Genomic DNA, 18,581 nt, shown 5'->3' with positions numbered 1-18,581 from the left:
CCTGGCAGAGCAGTTCAGGATGTAGAAAGAAGACCCTACTTTATGTTCCACTCAGGAATTCTAAATTTAAGGAAGCAGTATGAACAATGCATGAATAGGAAAAAAAGGGACGACGTTAGAGACCAGTGGGAGTCCTCAAGAACGGCATCTCCAGCTTTTTCTGGCAACTCATTGTTTTATCTTCACCAACAAGTACTTCCAGCTTCTTCTCCCAAATCTCCATAAAAATCTGGGAAGGTTCTTTTTGCATACTGCATGTGCAAAATACACAACACACATTGCATAATACACCAGTTTATTATGGCATATGATAACGCCGTGCACAGAATATTCCAACTCCCTTTAATAAAAGCCTTCTTCATCACCAAAAAACACCGCTAGCAGTGCTGCTGGAAAAGAAATTAATTTTCTTATCTACAAGCAATCCAAACACAACAGCGTTTTTATTTTTGTGTGTTTTATTTCCTTTACCAGCTGCATCCTTGTATCCAGTTACAGATAGCACGCATATGAATTCCCTTTCCTTCCTACATTTCCCATTATTTTCTCGCTATCCCAAAAAATGGTATCTGTCTGCCTCAAGTTAGCTCCAAGCTTGTGCAAAACAATGGGGATTTTACCCTTATTATTCATCAGGAGTAAGATTAAAAAAACTTAATTGTGCTATTTTCCCATACTTTTGTCTAGGCTGCAGTCAGAGAGTCCTATCAAGGCCGTGGAGTTCAATCCCTTGCTCAGTGGAAAAAATCCAATTTAAGGACCCCAGACTGGTGACTATTAAACCTCTGCTTGGACACATTCAATGAAGGGGAGACCACAATTTGCTAAGAGGTTCCACTATAGAATCCTCCCATTGCAGAAAATTCCAGGAGTTGTGAGGACACCAGGTTGGAGAACTATGACACAGACTTTCCAAATTCAAAGTGGCAGACCTCTAGGGCTACCTTGAGAGGAAATATGCAGCAGTGTTCAGGTGATAAGAGGACTCTTAAACCTGGTCCCATTCCTCTGCTGAGGAACCAGCACAGCGCTAAGCTAGCTAGAGTAAACAGAGAAAGGAGATAGGCAGATCACACACAGCTAACAGCAACCATCTCTTTAAATACGGGGTTCCAGAGTCACTCCACCCCATGCCACACCCCACACCTTACCCAACGGGGCAGGACGGACGGTTTTAGGAGAGGCTCGCTTGGGGGATGACTCGGGATGAGGGGCAACGGGCTGCACTGGCCGGGTCTGCTTTGCTGCCAACTTCTTCAGGCTGACTTGTCTCTTCTCAAACATTTCTCGTACATCTTCTAGTTTCTGTAGAACTCTTTGGGCATTGCTCTGCAGGAGAAAAAATTAAATTGGGGCATATAAGGGACTGATGCAATGCTTCTACTCAAAAGCATCCCTTCGCCACCTGACTCTCAGTGTCTTAGCTCGGACTATTATTGGACTTTAGTCTAGATTGCTGTCAGGCAGCTTTCAGATCTGAAGGCAGCATCCTCCAAATGCCGTTGGATGAACCTTCATCAAACACTGGCTGCCTTCTTAGGTTCTTACCTTTATTTCTGGGGTAAGAATCATATCAAACTGGTTGTAGAACTCCTTGGCATTCAGCAGCTGGTGGTCTTTTAGGGTTTCCAGAAACTTAACTATCTCACAAAGTGCAGTTTCAGCTCCCTCTTGTGTCTGGCATTTGTCTACAGCCTGGGAAGCTAAGAGGTAGATTCCAGCTTCACCCCACTGGCTAGCCTTGAAAAGAGGAGAGAAATATGCTCTTAGAACCTCAAAGAATACATTTCCTCAGATATCAATCACTGGATCCTCATGGTGTGAGCAGGGACATTTCCAGGGAGCAGAAGAACGAAGAGCTGGCACCATTCTTTCATGCATTAAATGTATACCTCGCCTAAGTCCAGTTAGACTGAGCTTTTATGTAGCACTAAAGGCAGGGGTGTGACCAGAAAAGGGATCACAAAAGTTATAATGGTGGCCATAACCCTGTGATCAAAGTCCCGCCCTTTTTAGGTGTGTTGCAACTTTGAAAGCTCACCATGTAGAAAATGATGCACCAAAGATGATATGCCTTTCCCAGCCTATGTTCCTCTCCCTTCCCTTTTCTCTAGGTTTCAGACTAAATTCAGTCCTGATGCGGAGTTCTGTTGACCGAATATAGCAGACTATGACTGTGGCCCTCTATATAGATTTTGGTCTTCTGCTGTGCAAAATATAATATCCCATACCCCAAGTAAGGTGTTCTGTACGTCGAGAGGTCAGAACACTCCCAAAACACTTGGAATGTTCTATAATGGATCACTCAGAATGTACTATGATGGAATGTTTTGCACACTCTTCCAGGAGCTTGCAGTAGGAAACAGATCCAGCTATATAGAGGATTTCATCACCCAAGCTTCATTAAGTCATCAAATTAACTGCCACAGTGTCCATGTTCATAACACACGCTGCTAGCCATATTTTAACCCAGCTTCCATACTTAAACTTAGCTTGTTGTGTGGATTCAGCCTGTGTGATTAATTTATGGTTCAATGTCTCAAGCTTACCCAGAAAACTGTTGAGTAAACGATGCTTAAATTTAACCGTGGTTGCGGTTTTGTGCAAACATAATGTATGTGGTGCTGGACTATTTGAACTTCCCCGTATCAGGTAACCAAGTAATTTCACCCTCAATCCAGTTGACATGTGGCAACTCAGTTACCAATATCAACTCATCTGAGAGTAATGCAGTTAACAAGTGGTTCATTGTGTATTTGTACAATATGCTTTCAATAATTATATTGAAACTACCTTCCTGTAGCAAAATCTGGGGGGGGGGGGACGTTTTAAAAAGCTGAGGAAGTTTCTAATCCACTCAGAGAAAAAATAACTCTTGGCAGACTTAAATATTTGCAAAGGCCTGGTTAGTCTGGAAAGACTGGTATAGCAAGTAAAATCATTGTGGTTACAGAATTTGGTTTCCTGATGCCAAGATTTGAAACTTTTGGTGCAGAGTACCACATTTTTTTAGGTAGCTGATTGTTACATTGTTCTGTTAAATCTTCAGAACTACTGAGCAAATGAATTTTTCTGACCTTTATTCACCAGTTCCAAGCCTCTTACCTTATCTAACTGTCTGTGTAATTCGAGGGATTTCCCCAAGATATCATATTTTTTCTTGGTTTCATTGGCAAAGTCATCACAGATGCGCCTGAGTTCAACACACTTTGGTCTAATGGAGTCAATTGCATAATGGTTGTTTTGGATCAGCTGATCTCCGTGGACAGCTAAGGACTGGGCTTTCTCCAAAGGTTCCTGTAAAAGAAGGAAGGACATGGAAAACGTCAAAAAGGTTAAGAAAAGAATCCAGAATTTTATCGAAGTTTCAGGCATCTACATGAAGGGTCTGAAACTACCATTTTTTTTTTGCTAAGACATCCTTTTTTTGATACAAACTAAACTTCATGGAATCCACTGAAACATGGATTGAACTGCCATGGATACAAAGGGAAATTTGCACCCTCCTGCGGCTAAAAGCTACCTTTATATATCTTCAACCTAGTGTGCAAAAAAGATTCTTATCTTGCCCTGCTGTGCCACGTGTCTGAGAACCTTAAGTCAAGTTAGGTCTAGCAGCTGAGCTGTGCCAAATTGAGATTTTGCCTCAGGGCTTTAAAAGTCAAGATCAACATTTTAATGGTGGCTGAAAGGAACCTCCCTAATTTCTCAGGCTGTAAAGGTGACTGTGGGAGAACTGTACTTCCAGACTTGCAAGATTCTGTTAATGTAGCCTTACAATAAAGTAGAATTAGCTCATCTGATCATGCTTCCTGTCTGGTCTACCTAGGAAGGCTGACATCAATCTTGCAAGAAAATCATTACCAGATGTTAGAGGCCATAATTTTCTCAGTCATGTTTCCCAGAAACTGAGTATTTTCAACTGGCCTTAAATTGTACAGATCTTCCAGGTCAAGGATGGATTTCTTCAGTAGAGGCTTTATTACGTAGTGCTTTTTTTAAGAAAGGGGAAATGCATTCCTTCTGCAGGAAACTAGTTCTGTCCAGCTGAGAAGAGTTGAGGTGATACCCCTCATCTTTCCACACCTTGAAAAGCATCTACAATAAGCAAACAAGCCTAGGTTACATCCCTGTGACTTACACTGACTTGGTCTGCCAAGAGCAGTGCAGATCACTTCTAGACACCTTTGATTAGTTCCACAAAAACGTTTCTAGTTAAAAAGTCCTAAGGAAGGAATCTCCCTTCCTACTCTGCAAGAAAAAAATATCCATTGAGAATTGAACATGAAAACTGATGGATTGATGAAGAAAAAAAAAATTGGGAAAATGTCTTGAAATTTGCAGTCTCCATGCTGCCATGTTTTGCTGGAGTCATATTTACGGGTAGTCCTTGCTTAACAACTGCCCTGTTTAGCTACTGTTCGAAGTTACAACAGTGCTGAAAAAGTAACTTTGTGACCAGTCCTCACATTTACGACAGTTGCAGCATCCTGCAGTCACATGATTGCCATTTCCACGCTTCACAGCTGGCTTCCACCAAGCAGAGTCAGTGGAGAAGCCAACAGTAAAATCGCAAGTTGTGGTCGTGTGATGGCTCGCTTAATGATCATGGGTGATTTGCTTAACAACTGCTGAAGTGAGGTCGTAAGCCTGTCACAGTCACGTGATGTCTCACTTAACCAAAGTGTTGCCAGTCCCAGTTTTTGTTAAGCAAGAACTTCTTGTATTTCAAATACCAATGATTTACCTGTCCTCTCTCTTCTAACTGTCTTTGCTCCTTCAGGATATGCTCCACGCGAGAGACACTGTCTCCAATATCTGTGAAAGCTGCCTGCACTTCCATCAAGTTGTCCAGTGCCAATTTGACCTACAAGGAAGATGGGCATAAAAAGATGGAGCAAATTTGCTACAATTTCCTGGCTGTTAAGAGTGCAGTAATCAAGGCAAATCATAGACAGTGAAAGGAACACAATTATTCTTCTCCCAAGACAGACAGACAGACAGCAGATAGACAGATAATACATATTTTCCATCCAGAGGTAGAATAATAAAACAGTTTTTGGTAATTTGATGTCCTTCAGAGAGCAGTTATTGTTGCCTGCTAGGTGAGGATGGAATTTGTAATCTAACACAATTCAGAGATGCCAGTTTGGGAAACACTGCAACAGTCATGGATTATTATTTTAATACAGGTAGTCCTCGCTTAGAGAGCCTTGTGTGGCACAGTGTTAGGTATTGCAACTGAAAACTCTCCCCACGACCCAAGTTTGATCCCAGCGGAAGCTGGATTCTTGGGTAGCTGGCCCAGGTCGACTCAGCCTTCCACCCTTCCAAGGTCGGTAAAATGAGGACCAGCTTGCTGGAGAAGGTGATGACTGGGGAAGGCAATGGCAAACCACCCAGCTCTATAGTCTGCCAAAAAAACGTCATGAAAGTAGCTTCCCTCCAAAGGGTCAGACATGACTTGGTGCTTGCACAGGGGACATTTCACCTTTCACAGTTCTCGCTTACCAACCATTCGTTTGGTTCAAACTTATGAGAGCACTGAAAAAGTAGTTTTAAGACAGGTCCTTGAAGTTGTGGCCATTGCAGCTTCCTGTGGTCACATGATTGTGATTCAGGTGCTTGGCAACTGGTGCACATTTATGATGGATGCAGTGTCCCATGGTCCTGCGATTGCCATTTGTGATCTTCACAGCCAGCTTTCAACAAGCAAAGTCAATGGGGAAGCCAGCAAGAAGTCGCAAGTCACAGTCCTGTGATGTCATGTTTCGCTTAACATCTGCAGCTGGAACTTACAGCATAAGTTGGCATGATCCCATGACACTGCACTTAACAACTGCACTGCTTAGCGATGAGTTGCTGGTCCCTACTGTGGTTGGTAAGTGAGGACTAGCTGTGCTGTATTATAGAAAACCCAGACTGGGTTTCTCAGTGGTTGTGGCAGAAGTACCAGCTAAGTCGTTGTTTATGCATCAGGCTTTCAAGGCACCCATGAATTATTTTTATATATCCATAAAGCTATTCCAGGGGATGCGGTGGTGCTGTGGGTTAAACCACTGAGCTGCTGAGCTTGCCGATCGGAAGGTCAGCAGTTCGAATCCGCATGACGGGGTGAGCTCCCATTGCTAGTCCCAGCTCCTGCCAACCTAGCAGTTTGAAAACATGCCAATGTGAGTAGATTAATAGGTACCGCTTCGGCGGGCAGGTAAAGGCGTTCTGTTTAGTCATGCCGGCCACATGACCACGGAAATGTCTACAGACAAACGCCGGCTCTTCGGCTTTGAAACGGAGATGAGCACCGCCCCCTAGAGTTGGACACGACTAGGCTTAATGTCAAGGGAAACCTTTACCTTTACTAAAGCTATTCCATGATTCTACAGCAATTACGTGTTCTTGGTTGTGCAACTCAAATAAGTATATATTTTATGGAATGGGTTGGGACCATAACTTGCTGCTGATCTCTTAATTTAAAGGCCAGGAACACATCTAGAGAGAAAGGATGATAACAGACCAGGAAACTATGATAACCAGCTTCAAATATTTAAAGGGTTCTCTCATAGAAGATAGCCCTAAATTGTCCTTGTTCAGTTCTTGGCTCTGGGGTTAGCATCAGCTCTGAGACTGGGGCGGCATTTTCCATTTCAAACACAACACATGGGAATAAGAGTAACAAATATATTTCCCCCAGAGTTACTATTCTGATCACAGCTGCATTAGAAGGAAAACACCCATTAGTCCAGCTGTGACTTTCCCACGTCATCTGAAGTTTAGATATTAAAGCCTGGACGTTTTAAGGCTCAGCAGGTTCTCCCATTCTGAAATCCTGCCTAGAATCACTGTCTGAAAGTGGGCCATGTCCTAACAAGCAGGAACCACGCTGAAACAAGGAATAAGTCTCTAGTGTTTTATTACTGCTACGTTAGACAGAAAATCCTAACAAACTGAAGAAGTGTGAGAAAAACCCATACAGATAAACCCCAAAAGTCAAGGCGGGTCTGTTCTGTCTCTCTTTGAATGACAGCTCAAATTCTCGCTACTGCGCATGCGTTTTCCCCCCTGGATAGGGGCCCCCTCCTGCTCACCATCAGTGCTCATGACAGGCCAGGTGTATTGTAAGCTGAATATCTATTTCCCTTTCTTGTAGATTTGGTTTGGGGGGGGGCAGGGGGGTGGGAGGAATAATACCTATTTCCTTAAACAAATATATGGAACAAAGTTGATCTAAGAGTATTTCCCAGAAGGGAAATGGAGGAGAGGGAACAAATTTAACGGTTAAGAGATATGTAAAACAGTACCTCTCGGAAATTCTGTTCAAAATGACGGAGCTGCAAGCACTGCTCTAATTTTAGGTGATGCTTGGACCAAAATTGGTCAAAAGCTCTTTCTGTCTCATCCAACTGGGCAAGCAACCTGCAAAAACAATGACAGAATGACATTTGATTCAGGAGCATGGCTTCCCCGCTTTAATTACAGGGTGCTAAAGTAAGCCCAGATCAACCGATCTCTTTTCCCATGGAGATGGGACAGTTGCAGAGCAACAAATCTTCATTTAAGGCATTGTCCTAGTTCTTCGTTTACAACAGAAGTTTGTTCCTATAACTCTTGAGAAGTAAAGCAAGCAAGAAAAAACAAAAAGCTGTAGTTTGGCTTGGAAGTTCCTTACAAATTGTACCCACCATAAAAAAGCAGCCCACCATCTAAGGCAGCGTTTCTCAACCTTGGCCTTTCAGATGCGTGGACTTCAACTCCCAGAATTCCCCAGCCAGCATGGGTGATCGCATAACCACAGGATGCTGCGATGGTCATAAATGCGAACTGGTTGCCATGTGCCCAAATCGTGATCACATGACCATGGGGATGCTGTGATAGTCGTAAGTGTGGGCACTGGTTGTAAATCAGTTTTTTCAGCACTGTCATAAGTCTGAACCATCACTAAAAGAATGGCCATTAAGTGAAGACTGCATGGCTGGCTGGGGAATTCTGGGAGCTGAAGTCCACACATCTGAAAGCAGCCAAGGTTGAGAAACCCCGATCTAAGGATTCTGACAGTTAAGAAGTCCCAAGAATGGCTGAATTAATTCATTAATTATCCTAAAGAGCATTGGTGTGGTGTACTGGCTGAAGTGCTGGATTAGGAGTGGGGAGATCCAGGTTTCTGTCCGCAGCTGGGACATGGAAACTCCCTGGCTGACTTCGAGCCAGTCCCTCCCTCTCAGCCGAAGAGCCACTGTGGTGTCAGGGCAAAGCTGTGGGATTACAAATGGGTAGTGTAATGGTATGTGGGAATGACCTTTGGAGAGAAGGAGGGAGACCAGCATGTAAAAGATACCAGCCCACAGAAGGGGAGGAGAGGGTGTGGGAAGTGTTTCAGGAGGGACCCTCCCTCGTTTTCCAGAGAGCAAAAGGAGAGGAGGGGAGAAATACTTTCAGTCTTGCAAGATTCTGGTAATGCAACTTTACAATAAAGACAGAGCTAGTACTCCCAGTTGTACTTCTTGTCTGGACTGCCTCGCAGGGCTAACATCCATCTTGCAAGTCTGACAGGCTAGACCACTGCAGAGCTTGGGCAAGTGAATGAGGTGCTGCAATTTGACCAGTGATTTCACAATAAACTGGACTCACATTCGATGCATGGAAGTCAACTGAAATCTTTCATAATGGCTTTGTACCTTTTCTACAATCTACTTAACCAGAAATTCTAAAATTCTTGCAGTTGCACGCCTATTAACTAACAGTAGTCTGCTAGGGAGAAGCCTGGCGCACACAAAATCTAAGGAAAGCTAGATTGTATGTATGTATCCATGGGTGCATCTGTTTTAGCATGTTGGGTAAGCTCAGTTTATTTTGTTAATGTAGAGAGCATTGCATGCTATGCTGTTGGCTGGCAAACCACGACAGCTGTGCAAGATGTTTATTTACATTGAACCTTCCTTGAACTTCCATAGTGGATAAGGTTGTAGCAAAAACTTTCCTCACAAGGCAACACGAGCTGTAACCTGAGCTGTGCCAGGAGGCTATCAGGGGGGTTACATGAGGTATGCATTGCTATTTAGACCAATCAGCCTTCTGCTATGTGAATTACTGTTTTAGTGCACTTGCTTAGCTGGGGGAAAATAAAAGAGCGCTTACGGCTTGAATCGGGGCTCTCAACCCACAGGAAGTTGTGTCTGTGCATTCTTCCTACATTCTTCATGAGAGACCACATGTTAATGGTGCAATGTATTGTGTGAACCCAACAATGGATTACTGTATTGCGTGAATGCATCTAGTATGTATATACTGATGTGCATATACTCTTGGCGCATTCCAAGCATGAAGTGGAGAGGCAATACATGGATTGTGACCACTGAATGTCATAATCATGGAAGCGGCTCATGTGCTTATTTCTTTCAACACGTTGAGAGAGATCACGTAGACCTCCCATCTGAAGGAGTGATTTCTTCTCTCTCCAGTGATTTTCCTTCGCCTGCTGCTCTTCCTTAAATCTTCTGGGGAAAGTTAATTGCTAAGAAAAAAGGTAGCCAAAATATTGTTACCTGCCTGATTTTATTGTCTGTACTGTAAATCTTCTTTTCCGCTAAATTTACAGTATCTTAAGTGCTCTAATAGTTTCACTTTTTGTACTATCTACATTTATTCGGTTGTGGGAAACATTTTGCTAAAGTTTTAGTAAGTACTTTACTATCTGGGAAGTTATGAGAATTTAAATCTAAAATAATATTTAACACATAAACGAAACCACATCCAATGGGGAAGGCTGACATATCTTTTGCATTCCATGAAGCATCAACTTTGGCCTGGTCTCAAAAAATAGTACAATACGTATGAAATCATCCTGGCATTTTTTGGGTACACGTAGTCTTTGCTTAACGGCCATTTTTTTAGTGATGGTTCAGACTTACAGTGCTGAAAAAACCGATTTACAACCAGTGCTCACACTTATGACTGTCACAGCATCCCAATGGTCATGTGATCGCGATTTGGGCGCTTGGCAACCGGTTCGCATTTATGACCATCGCAGCATCCTGTGGTCATGCGATCACCATTTTTGAACTTCCTGGCCAGCTTCTGGCAAGCAAAATCAGTGGGGAGCCATGTGATTTGCTTAACAACCACATGGTTTGCTTAATGACCGCTGCAAAATAGGTCATAAAATCGGGTCAGATTCGCTTAATGACCGCTTTAGTTAGCAACCAAAATTCTGGTCTCAATTGGGGTCATTATGCGAAGACTACCTTTATGTATTCTGTTCTCCCATTTTGACATTAGTCACACTTCTTGGCTATTCCAATCACATGCATTTTTAAAACTTTGCAAGCAATTTTCTGTATCACAGACATTAACAAAGCCATGGTTATGTGCAGACCAACTGATTAGGCAAGAACAAGAGAACACTGAATTTATCATCATTAATTTAGGCTGTAATCCCAGATATGCAAAACCAGAATTGGTGTTCAAATCAGCAAGCTAAGCTTGTTTATCTTGCTGTTCCCGTGACCTACTGAAGGATTAAGAGGACAGTTCCTCATTGACCTTCATTGAACTCCATTAGAACCCAACCCAGCACAACTGTTTAAACATCAGACAAAAGCTCCTTAAATACAGTAACCAAAAAGTGACTTTGTAAGATAACAATGCACAGAGAGACTTTTTCCCTGTGCTATTATGACTAACTGGACTGACCACTTCTGGAATTCCCTCTGACTGGTGCAGGAGCCATGACTTCTTTTAAACCTGGCCATCCTATAGAGGCCGGTTACAGAGTTCCTGTTTGCTTGATAAACAAATCACTGGGAGTATATGGCAACTGCTGCAAATGCTCTTTGGGTTTTGCAGTATAACACTGCAAACATCCGAGGTTAGAAGGCTACGTTAGGTTAGTTGATGGTTCAGTGTGTCATGGAAACCCACTGTGGTAAGGGGGTTGAGCCTGCACAGCCAAAGCCAAATATCTGAAGGACAGTGTCTAAAGCTTGGCTGAAGATCTCCCCTCTCCTCCCTTGGTTGCTCTGAAATCTCTTCCTCCTCCCTACTGAACAGAGAGAAAAGACACAACTTCAAATTCTGAGTTGCAAGAAGCCAAGAGGATCAAGATTTGGAGACCATTAGAAAGTGAAGTATGTGTGAAATAATTACTTAAATCCACAGGACTCAGCACAGTAGAATAGGGAAGGCTCTTCTGCTGTGTGTGACCCTTTTCTCAGTACTCTGCTGTACAGGTAGTCCTTGACTTACAACCATTTGTTTAGCGATTGTTCAAAGTTATGACAGCGCTGAAAAAAGTGACTTACGACCAGTCCTCACACTTATAACCACTGCAGTGTTCCCACAGTCACGTGATCAGAATTTGGGTACTTGACAACCAGCACGTATTTACGATGGTTGTAGCTTCCCGGGGTCACGTGATCACCATTTGTGACCTTCCCAGCTGGCTCCCGAGAAGCAAAATCAATGGGGAACCACATGATTCACTTAATGACTATGTGATTCACTTAATGACCATTGTGATTTGCTTAATGGCCACAGCAAAAAAAAAAGTGGTAAAATCAGGGGCAACTCACTTAATGGCTTAGCAATGGAAGTTCTGCTCCCAATTCTGGTTGTAAGTCGAGGACTACCAGTACTGTATTTGTCGATGAGGCAGACACACCAAGACATAGCCATCTTTGGCCCTGAACTCTGTCTCCTAAACTGGAGACCTGTGACAAGAGTTCCTCCTACAGTACTTCTAAGTAAGGAAGGGATAACCTTTCCCCTGTGATACCTCATCTGGTTCTCTCCTCCCTGGTGTTTCTGATTCAATAGCTTGATTCACTTTTCATGCCACATGAAGGAGTGAGCTCCCATCAACTTGTCCCAGCTCCTGCTAACCTAGCAGTTTGAAAGCATGCAAATGCAAGTAAAAAATAGGTACCACTTTGGTGGGAAAATGACAGGAACATGAAAGGAGCCCCCTCAGGAGCCCCGCAGGCAATGGTGATGTCACTGGCAAATCCTTTCAATACAGAAATGCCTTGGTAGGTGCTTCTGATACATACACACACACACACACAAAACTTTTCATGCTAAGCTATGGCTTGTTTTGATAACAGTTTGTTGGCTAAGTCATAGTGGCTTGTTTCACATAGCCACATCACACAGTTCTGATACATGCTCTGCAAACCCCAAGATTCACACCTCATGTAAAGCCAAAATCAAGTCATCCGCATGATAGCTTCAAGCAGTGTGTATGAAAAGCTGATACTGATGTTAGAAACATAGGTGCCTGGGAGAAGCTAGGATGACACTGCGACTGACATGATGTCATCACAGAAATTAGGTAATTTTTATCATTTGTGTGATGTCATGACCTGCCAGAAATCACTTCCCTTGCACCCCACAGACAGCCATGATTAGATAGGACAAACTAAGCAAGATAGCGAGTTATGTGATTTGGCCGTGCCCTATCCAAGTTATATATTTTCATGCTATGTTTTTCTGCAACATGTTTATAATAAGCTGATCATTTTTGTTTAAAGCACAAACTGACTGGGTTCAACCACTGCAGAGAGCCATGGTTTTGTATAACCACAGTTTATGAGAATAAATCACAACTGGCTGACACTCAAAACCCACAAAACATAGTGTCTTTCGAACTCCCTCCAACACCGAGAAAGACAGTCCCAAGCAGATTTATATAAATACAACAATTAATTACTCATTTCGAGATTACAGGCACATTCACACTTTGGCAGAATGGGGAACTGATGGCCCTCCAGATGAACTACAATCCCCAGCATCCCTCACTATTGGCACTGCTGTTTGGGACTCCTGGGAATTAAAGTGCAGCCACTTTTGGAAGGACACAGGTTCCCCAGCCCCTGTCAGAAAACCTGGTTAGTTCAATCCTGAGTTCTTCACCTTTCCACCGTTGCCACATTTTCTAGTTCATCAGGACTGAGTCTGCTGGTGGCACTTCGTGAGACCGGCTCTCTGATACAAGTCAGCAGCGTGGCTCCCTGCTTCACAGCTAGCTTCAGCTCGTCCTGTAGGGCATTGGGAAATGGGGAGAAAGAAAAGTCCTCATTTAATCCTCTAGGAAAAAGCTGGGGACCATCAAACTTAGGGTTCATTCTCACCTCCCCCAAATCATGGTACTTTTTATGCCATGACCTCATGAAGTCACCTTCATCTCATCCTCAGCCCACAACTAGGGCTGGTTAAAGTTTCCTGTAGCTGTTCCTATTTCAAAGTGGCAACTCCCCTCTTCTACCCAACACAAGGCTAGCCATGTATGCTTTACCTATGATGTGGTTTCTAACTCAGTTGGGTGGGATCTATAGGATGTCCCCCTCTCTTCCAATCACTAGGAACTACCCTGCATGATCATTTTGGCTTGGACTACAGGAGAAATCAGATATCTGACTTCAGCATTTGCCCATCTAATACCTGATCGGTACTTTCCAAAGCACTTGTTAAGTCTCATGCAGGTTCCTTCTAGACATAGGCTTAGCGTTCTTTTGGAAAAGCATTAGACCTCTTTTTACCCGCTGATTGAACACTAGTTCTGACCTGGGTGGGTAGATCTCTCTCCACTGGATGCATTACCGGTTTTCTGCTGCTTCTGACAAGGAGCGTAATTTTTACTTTTTAAATTATTTTGTCTAAGGTGTTTCAGCTCCATGACTAAACACTTGCAAAACTTGCCAGTGACAGTAACCAAGATGAACTCACTGCTACTACTGCAATTTCTTTGAAGACAGAGATCAATCATTATTGATCACTCCTTCCTGCTTCACTCCACACTCCTTTTCCATGCCTGTAACCAATCTGCAGGCCTATCTCTGGACATGGGTTTAGCGCTTTTTCAGAAGAGCACATAACCCATGTTCAGATATACAGCATCTGTGACCTATTCCAAGGTGCCCCCTGCACTAATCTAGCATTGCCCCATCCCACGTTAGGGAAAGTAATTGATGGTAGTTTTTCCACTGGCGGGAAAAGAACTAAAAGAAATGGAGGAGAGCGCTATGTATGCCATCTTGAGCTCGTGGGAGAAAGGAAGACCTTGTCAAGTGAATAAATGTGCTTGCCTACAAGGTAAAATAGTGGAGAGAATCCTGGGAAGCCAGAAACCACTTTGTGGTTTGTGCGTGGTTTGTGACTGTCCATGCTCATTTTGCCAGAATACCAGTAACATCCACAAGATCTGGTTGCTTTCATCAGAGTGTTGGGGAGTCGTGCCATAAGCTTTGACTCCATGTGCATGACACATGACAACACACATAGAAAAGAAGTGGGGGATCTGCTCCGATGTCACTTTCATCAGTCTGACCTCCCCTTGCCCCCTGTGTAGACACTACTGCAGAGCATCCATAATGCACCCCCAATTGGCAGTACTTGAGTGACCTGAGTGGCGATGTGCAGTTGGGTATCATCAGCATACCCAACTGATGATACGTCACTTCATTTCAAAGACTTCACCCAGAATCTTCATGCAGATGTTAAATAGGATGTTAGATAGGAGTGGGGAGAGAGTAGAGCCCAAAGGCACCCCATAAAACATCTCCCCATATCAGCACTGACTGGAACCAGCCCTGGAGAAAGGAACTGGTCCAGAGATCAAGAAGGACCAGGATGAAGGTGCTACCCGCATCCCAGTCCCTGCAGGAGGAAATTCAGTATATCATCTTGAGTTCCTGTAAAAAAGCTGGGACATAAGCCAAACGGATAAGTCAATAAGTCAATGAAACAATAAAAAACTGACTTTTGACCTCTGTCTCAGGAAACCTTTTGATGGGCAGGGAGACACTGGCGAAATCCCCTTTAAGTCGCACCCCCTCACCTTCAACTTGGTGTGTTGTTCTGCATGGGAACACAAAAGCTCCTCCGTGCACTGTACGTTGTTGGGGAGCTCCGTCTCTGCCAAGTTGGTTCCAAAGGCCTGTAACATCTGCGCTGTGGTTTTCACAGTCATGGCAAAATTCTCAATGGCCTGGGTGAAGGGTGCAATTTGAAGGAAAAAGGAGCATAAGCTCCCTTAATTCACAAAGGCAAGGAAGTATTCATGCAAACAAAGAACAAAGTAATACGTATTCCATTTATTTGATGTACTTGCCACATTCAGGTCAGTAGAGCTACATTCCCAGATAGTTTAATAAAAGCCATGGAAGAAATCACTGATATATTCACACCATCCCACAAAACAGCATTATGCCTCTTCATTCAGTTTGATTTTCTCAGTCTGTACTGCCCTGCCCTGCCCTGCCCTAAGCGGTGTGGATCTATTTAATGGTAAGCCAAAAAAGGACACAGCATGGAAGACTTATGGATCATCTTTTTATTTACAAAGATGCAGACTGTGCACCTGTTAGGGGACAAAACATCCTGAAATACGTTATATGTAAGCAAAACACATCTCCAGCTTTAAAAAAAAAAAAAATCTTATCCTCCTCCTATTTAGAGGGAAGGGAAGAATTACTTTACTTGAAACACCAAACCAGAATCCAGGAGCATCCCAAGGGTGAGAAATATCCCAGAGTTTTTATATTTGAGAGTGTGAGCCTAGATCAAAGCTGCATTTAGAAACTATTATTTATTTGACCCAATTTTTTTAAACTCCCAACAATGAAACACATTGTACAAGATGTGTCTAATATACCTGCCCTGTTTGCAAGCAAAGACACACATGGGAAAAACGGCTTTGATCGATCACAGCCGCCATCTTGACTGTTCTGACATACACACACATGCTCCGCAGATACCCCTGAATAGGCACTCATTCAAAAGGATGTGATCCGTATTTTCCAGTGTTTGGTCCATCCTTCTGACTTCTTTAGGAACTGATGTACTGAAGCACTAAGGTGTTTTGACCATTTCTGTTCAGCCGTGCATTGGCTAATGGGCCACGTAGTGACGGGGAACTTTGCAGGGACAAACACATATAAATTGAAACTGTTGGGAACTTCTCCATCACAAATCAGGAAGTATATGTAATATTCTGCTTCTCATACTGGGTATTATTTGTAATTTATGGCCGGGCTGGGGTGTGGGCAGCAGTGAAATGCAGGAGGAGTGAGCAAAACCTGTGTATTTCATTCTTCGTATTTTCTAGTGTCTGTATATACTTTTTACTTATTTTGATGTTGTGAGCCTAGAGTCATGTACTTGGGATGGGCAGCCATATAAACTGAATAAATAAAAATTAGATTAACTGATCTAGTTCAAAAGTATCACTAAAATGCATGCATCAACATTTGCTCTTTCTTTGAACTTCATAATTAAAAATCAGATTATTACGATTTAGATTAATTTCTCACTCTACTTTAATTCACATTTTTCAGTAAATACTGGGGATACGGATACAGAAACATCAGGTAGCATTTCTGTCTTATTCTATTATTTTTAGAGGTTGGGGCGGGGAGAGAACCCAACAGTTACTACTACTTACAGTCCGATGGTGTATCCACTGACTGTGTCCATATTCCAAGGTCCCTCCTAACTCCCGAGTAAGCTGACTTGTGTCGATGTAACCATGTAAGTCAGACACCGAATTTAACATGATGATCTGCACCAGAAAAAAAATAACAAAAAGATACAAAGAAAAGCTTCCCTCCAATCAATCTTGACTCCTTATAAATATAGGGACACATCAATATGTAGGTAGTCCTTGACTTACAAAGGTTTGTTTAATGATGGTTCAAGTTACAACGGCCTCAGGAAAAGTGCTTTACAACCTGTACTCGCACTTATGACCGCCGTACCACGCCCGCAGTCACATGATTGCGATTCGGGTGCTTGGCAACAGGCTTGTGTTTACGACCGGTTGCAGCGTCCTGAGGGCACATGATCACAATCTGCAATCTTTTTTGCTGGTTTCCGGCAATTGGGAAAGCTGGATTCGCTTAACAACCACAGTGATTTGCTTAATGACTGTTGTAAAAATGCTCATAAAATCAGGTCCAGTCATGTGGTGAGTCGACTTATGACTGCAACGACTTATGACAGAAATTCCAGTCCCAATTATGGTTGCAACTGGAAGACTACCTGTAGTTTACTTGGGCATTGGTATGAAAGTGGCTGCTAGTCTCTCTTGCTCTTCTACATGGAATGGGTGAGGGACACCATCTTCACTTCAGGTAGCAAAATATCTTTGACTGGTCTAGTAGCATAATGGTCTGTGGGAATGACCTTGGGAGACTGGAGGAAGAGCCGCAGACTAGACAATGGTCAGATAAGAGGCAGCTGAGCCCACAGAAGGAATGTGGGCATGGCAAACATCTCAGAAGGGACCCTCCCTAGTTCCTTGGGCTGTAGAGACGATGGGGGAGAAATGGACTTTCAGACTTGCAAGATTCTGTTAATGTAACCTTACAATAAAGTAGAATTAGTTCATCTGGGCATGCTTCTTGTCTGGACTACCTTGAAGGGCTGACAAGTAGACCCTAAAGGAAAGTCATGTCTTCCCATAAGTTATGCCATTACTTTGATCATATTAAGAGTCCCCTTCACTGCATGAAAGTTAAAAGCCAACATCATCTCATGTCTTCTTCATTTGGCCCACCCGATAAGCTTCATAACTGAGTGTAGATTTGAATTTAGGTCTCCCTAATCCAAGTCAAGCCTATATTTCTTGTGCATTACTGAGTAGCCATGTGGCTTTGATAAAGAGAAGGCAAAATAAGTATTGGTCCCTTCCGCATCAGTGAAGTTCTCAGGGGAGCAGAAAAATGATGAAGGACTTTGAAAAAAAAATAGGGAGACAAGATCCAAGGCTGTGGGAGCTACTCCAGTTTATTACCAATGCCAACAAAACTAAATATTACTCAGATTGTTGTTACAGCTGATGCCAGAAGCATGTGATCTCCTTCTTCATTGATAGTTGATGACTCAGTCTGTTGTCACAAGACTTTTAAGCAGACCCCCTTAAGCCATGTGTCCTTGTGCATTCTCCAAAATAAAGTCTTTCCACTCTTGCGTTGCACAATTGTGTATTTCGTGATATTGAATATTCCCTGCATACAGGAAATTAGCACACTGGGGAGTCAGCGCTACTAAGACCTTTTCACTGAGATGTTTGGGTTTATTCTGTATACAGGGAATATTCAAAAATATCACCCCATACTCAACCACAGTTCAACATTTAGTCCCTTTAACTTCTCTTTCTCCTCCCAAACCCTTTTGGCTCTCCAAGGGCCATGGTAGATGTTTGCTCATTGGATTATTGGTTAGTTCTGCTAGGCAGAACATGAAGAGGACAGAGAAGGAAAGACATTTGCTGGAGGCTAAAGAGACACAGAACCACAAGGAGGAAAGTGCTTACCGGTACCTTCATTTTAAAGTCATCGCGATACAGTTTGATGCCGATGTCAGCGATCGCCCTTTGGATGAAACGGGATGGCCGGAGGACAAAAACTAACTGCAAATTCCCAGGAAACGCTCCCTAGAAAGACAGGAAAAGGAAATGGGACCCGTTCTAAATCCAGGGTGCTCTGAAATGCCCTTGAGCCCTTTGGAGAAGAGGAAGAGCTCTGAAGGCCAAGTCCATCAACACACCGAAACCACGAAGCTGGGAATTAGACTGCCCATTTAATTTTATT

The 18,581-nt window shown here is 43.1% G+C and overlaps 1 protein-coding gene across 1 annotated transcript in view; it reads right to left on the bottom strand.

Moving 5' to 3' along the window:
* Window positions 1–7,407, bottom strand: part of MCF2L2 (MCF.2 cell line derived transforming sequence-like 2) — a 127,950-nt gene extending 120,543 nt beyond the window's left edge. Inside the window, exons 1-5 of the mRNA XM_063306743.1 lie at window positions 7,299–7,407; window positions 4,748–4,867; window positions 3,106–3,297; window positions 1,549–1,740; window positions 1,152–1,329 (exon numbers count right to left, since the gene is read on the bottom strand). Of these exons, the coding sequence (XP_063162813.1) occupies window positions 1,152–1,329; window positions 1,549–1,740; window positions 3,106–3,297; window positions 4,748–4,843 (658 nt within the window). The 5' untranslated portion in view covers window positions 4,844–4,867; window positions 7,299–7,407. The remainder of the gene's footprint in view (window positions 1–1,151; window positions 1,330–1,548; window positions 1,741–3,105; window positions 3,298–4,747; window positions 4,868–7,298) is intronic.
* Between the last annotated feature and the right edge of the window lie 11,174 nt (window positions 7,408–18,581).

The sequence above is a fragment of the Candoia aspera genome, chromosome 6 (genome assembly GCF_035149785.1).
Source record: "Candoia aspera isolate rCanAsp1 chromosome 6, rCanAsp1.hap2, whole genome shotgun sequence".
NCBI lineage: Eukaryota > Metazoa > Chordata > Lepidosauria > Squamata > Boidae > Candoia > Candoia aspera.
The sequence above is the reverse complement of the archived record's forward strand: the minus strand, read 5'-3'. Positions and strand labels throughout refer to the sequence as shown.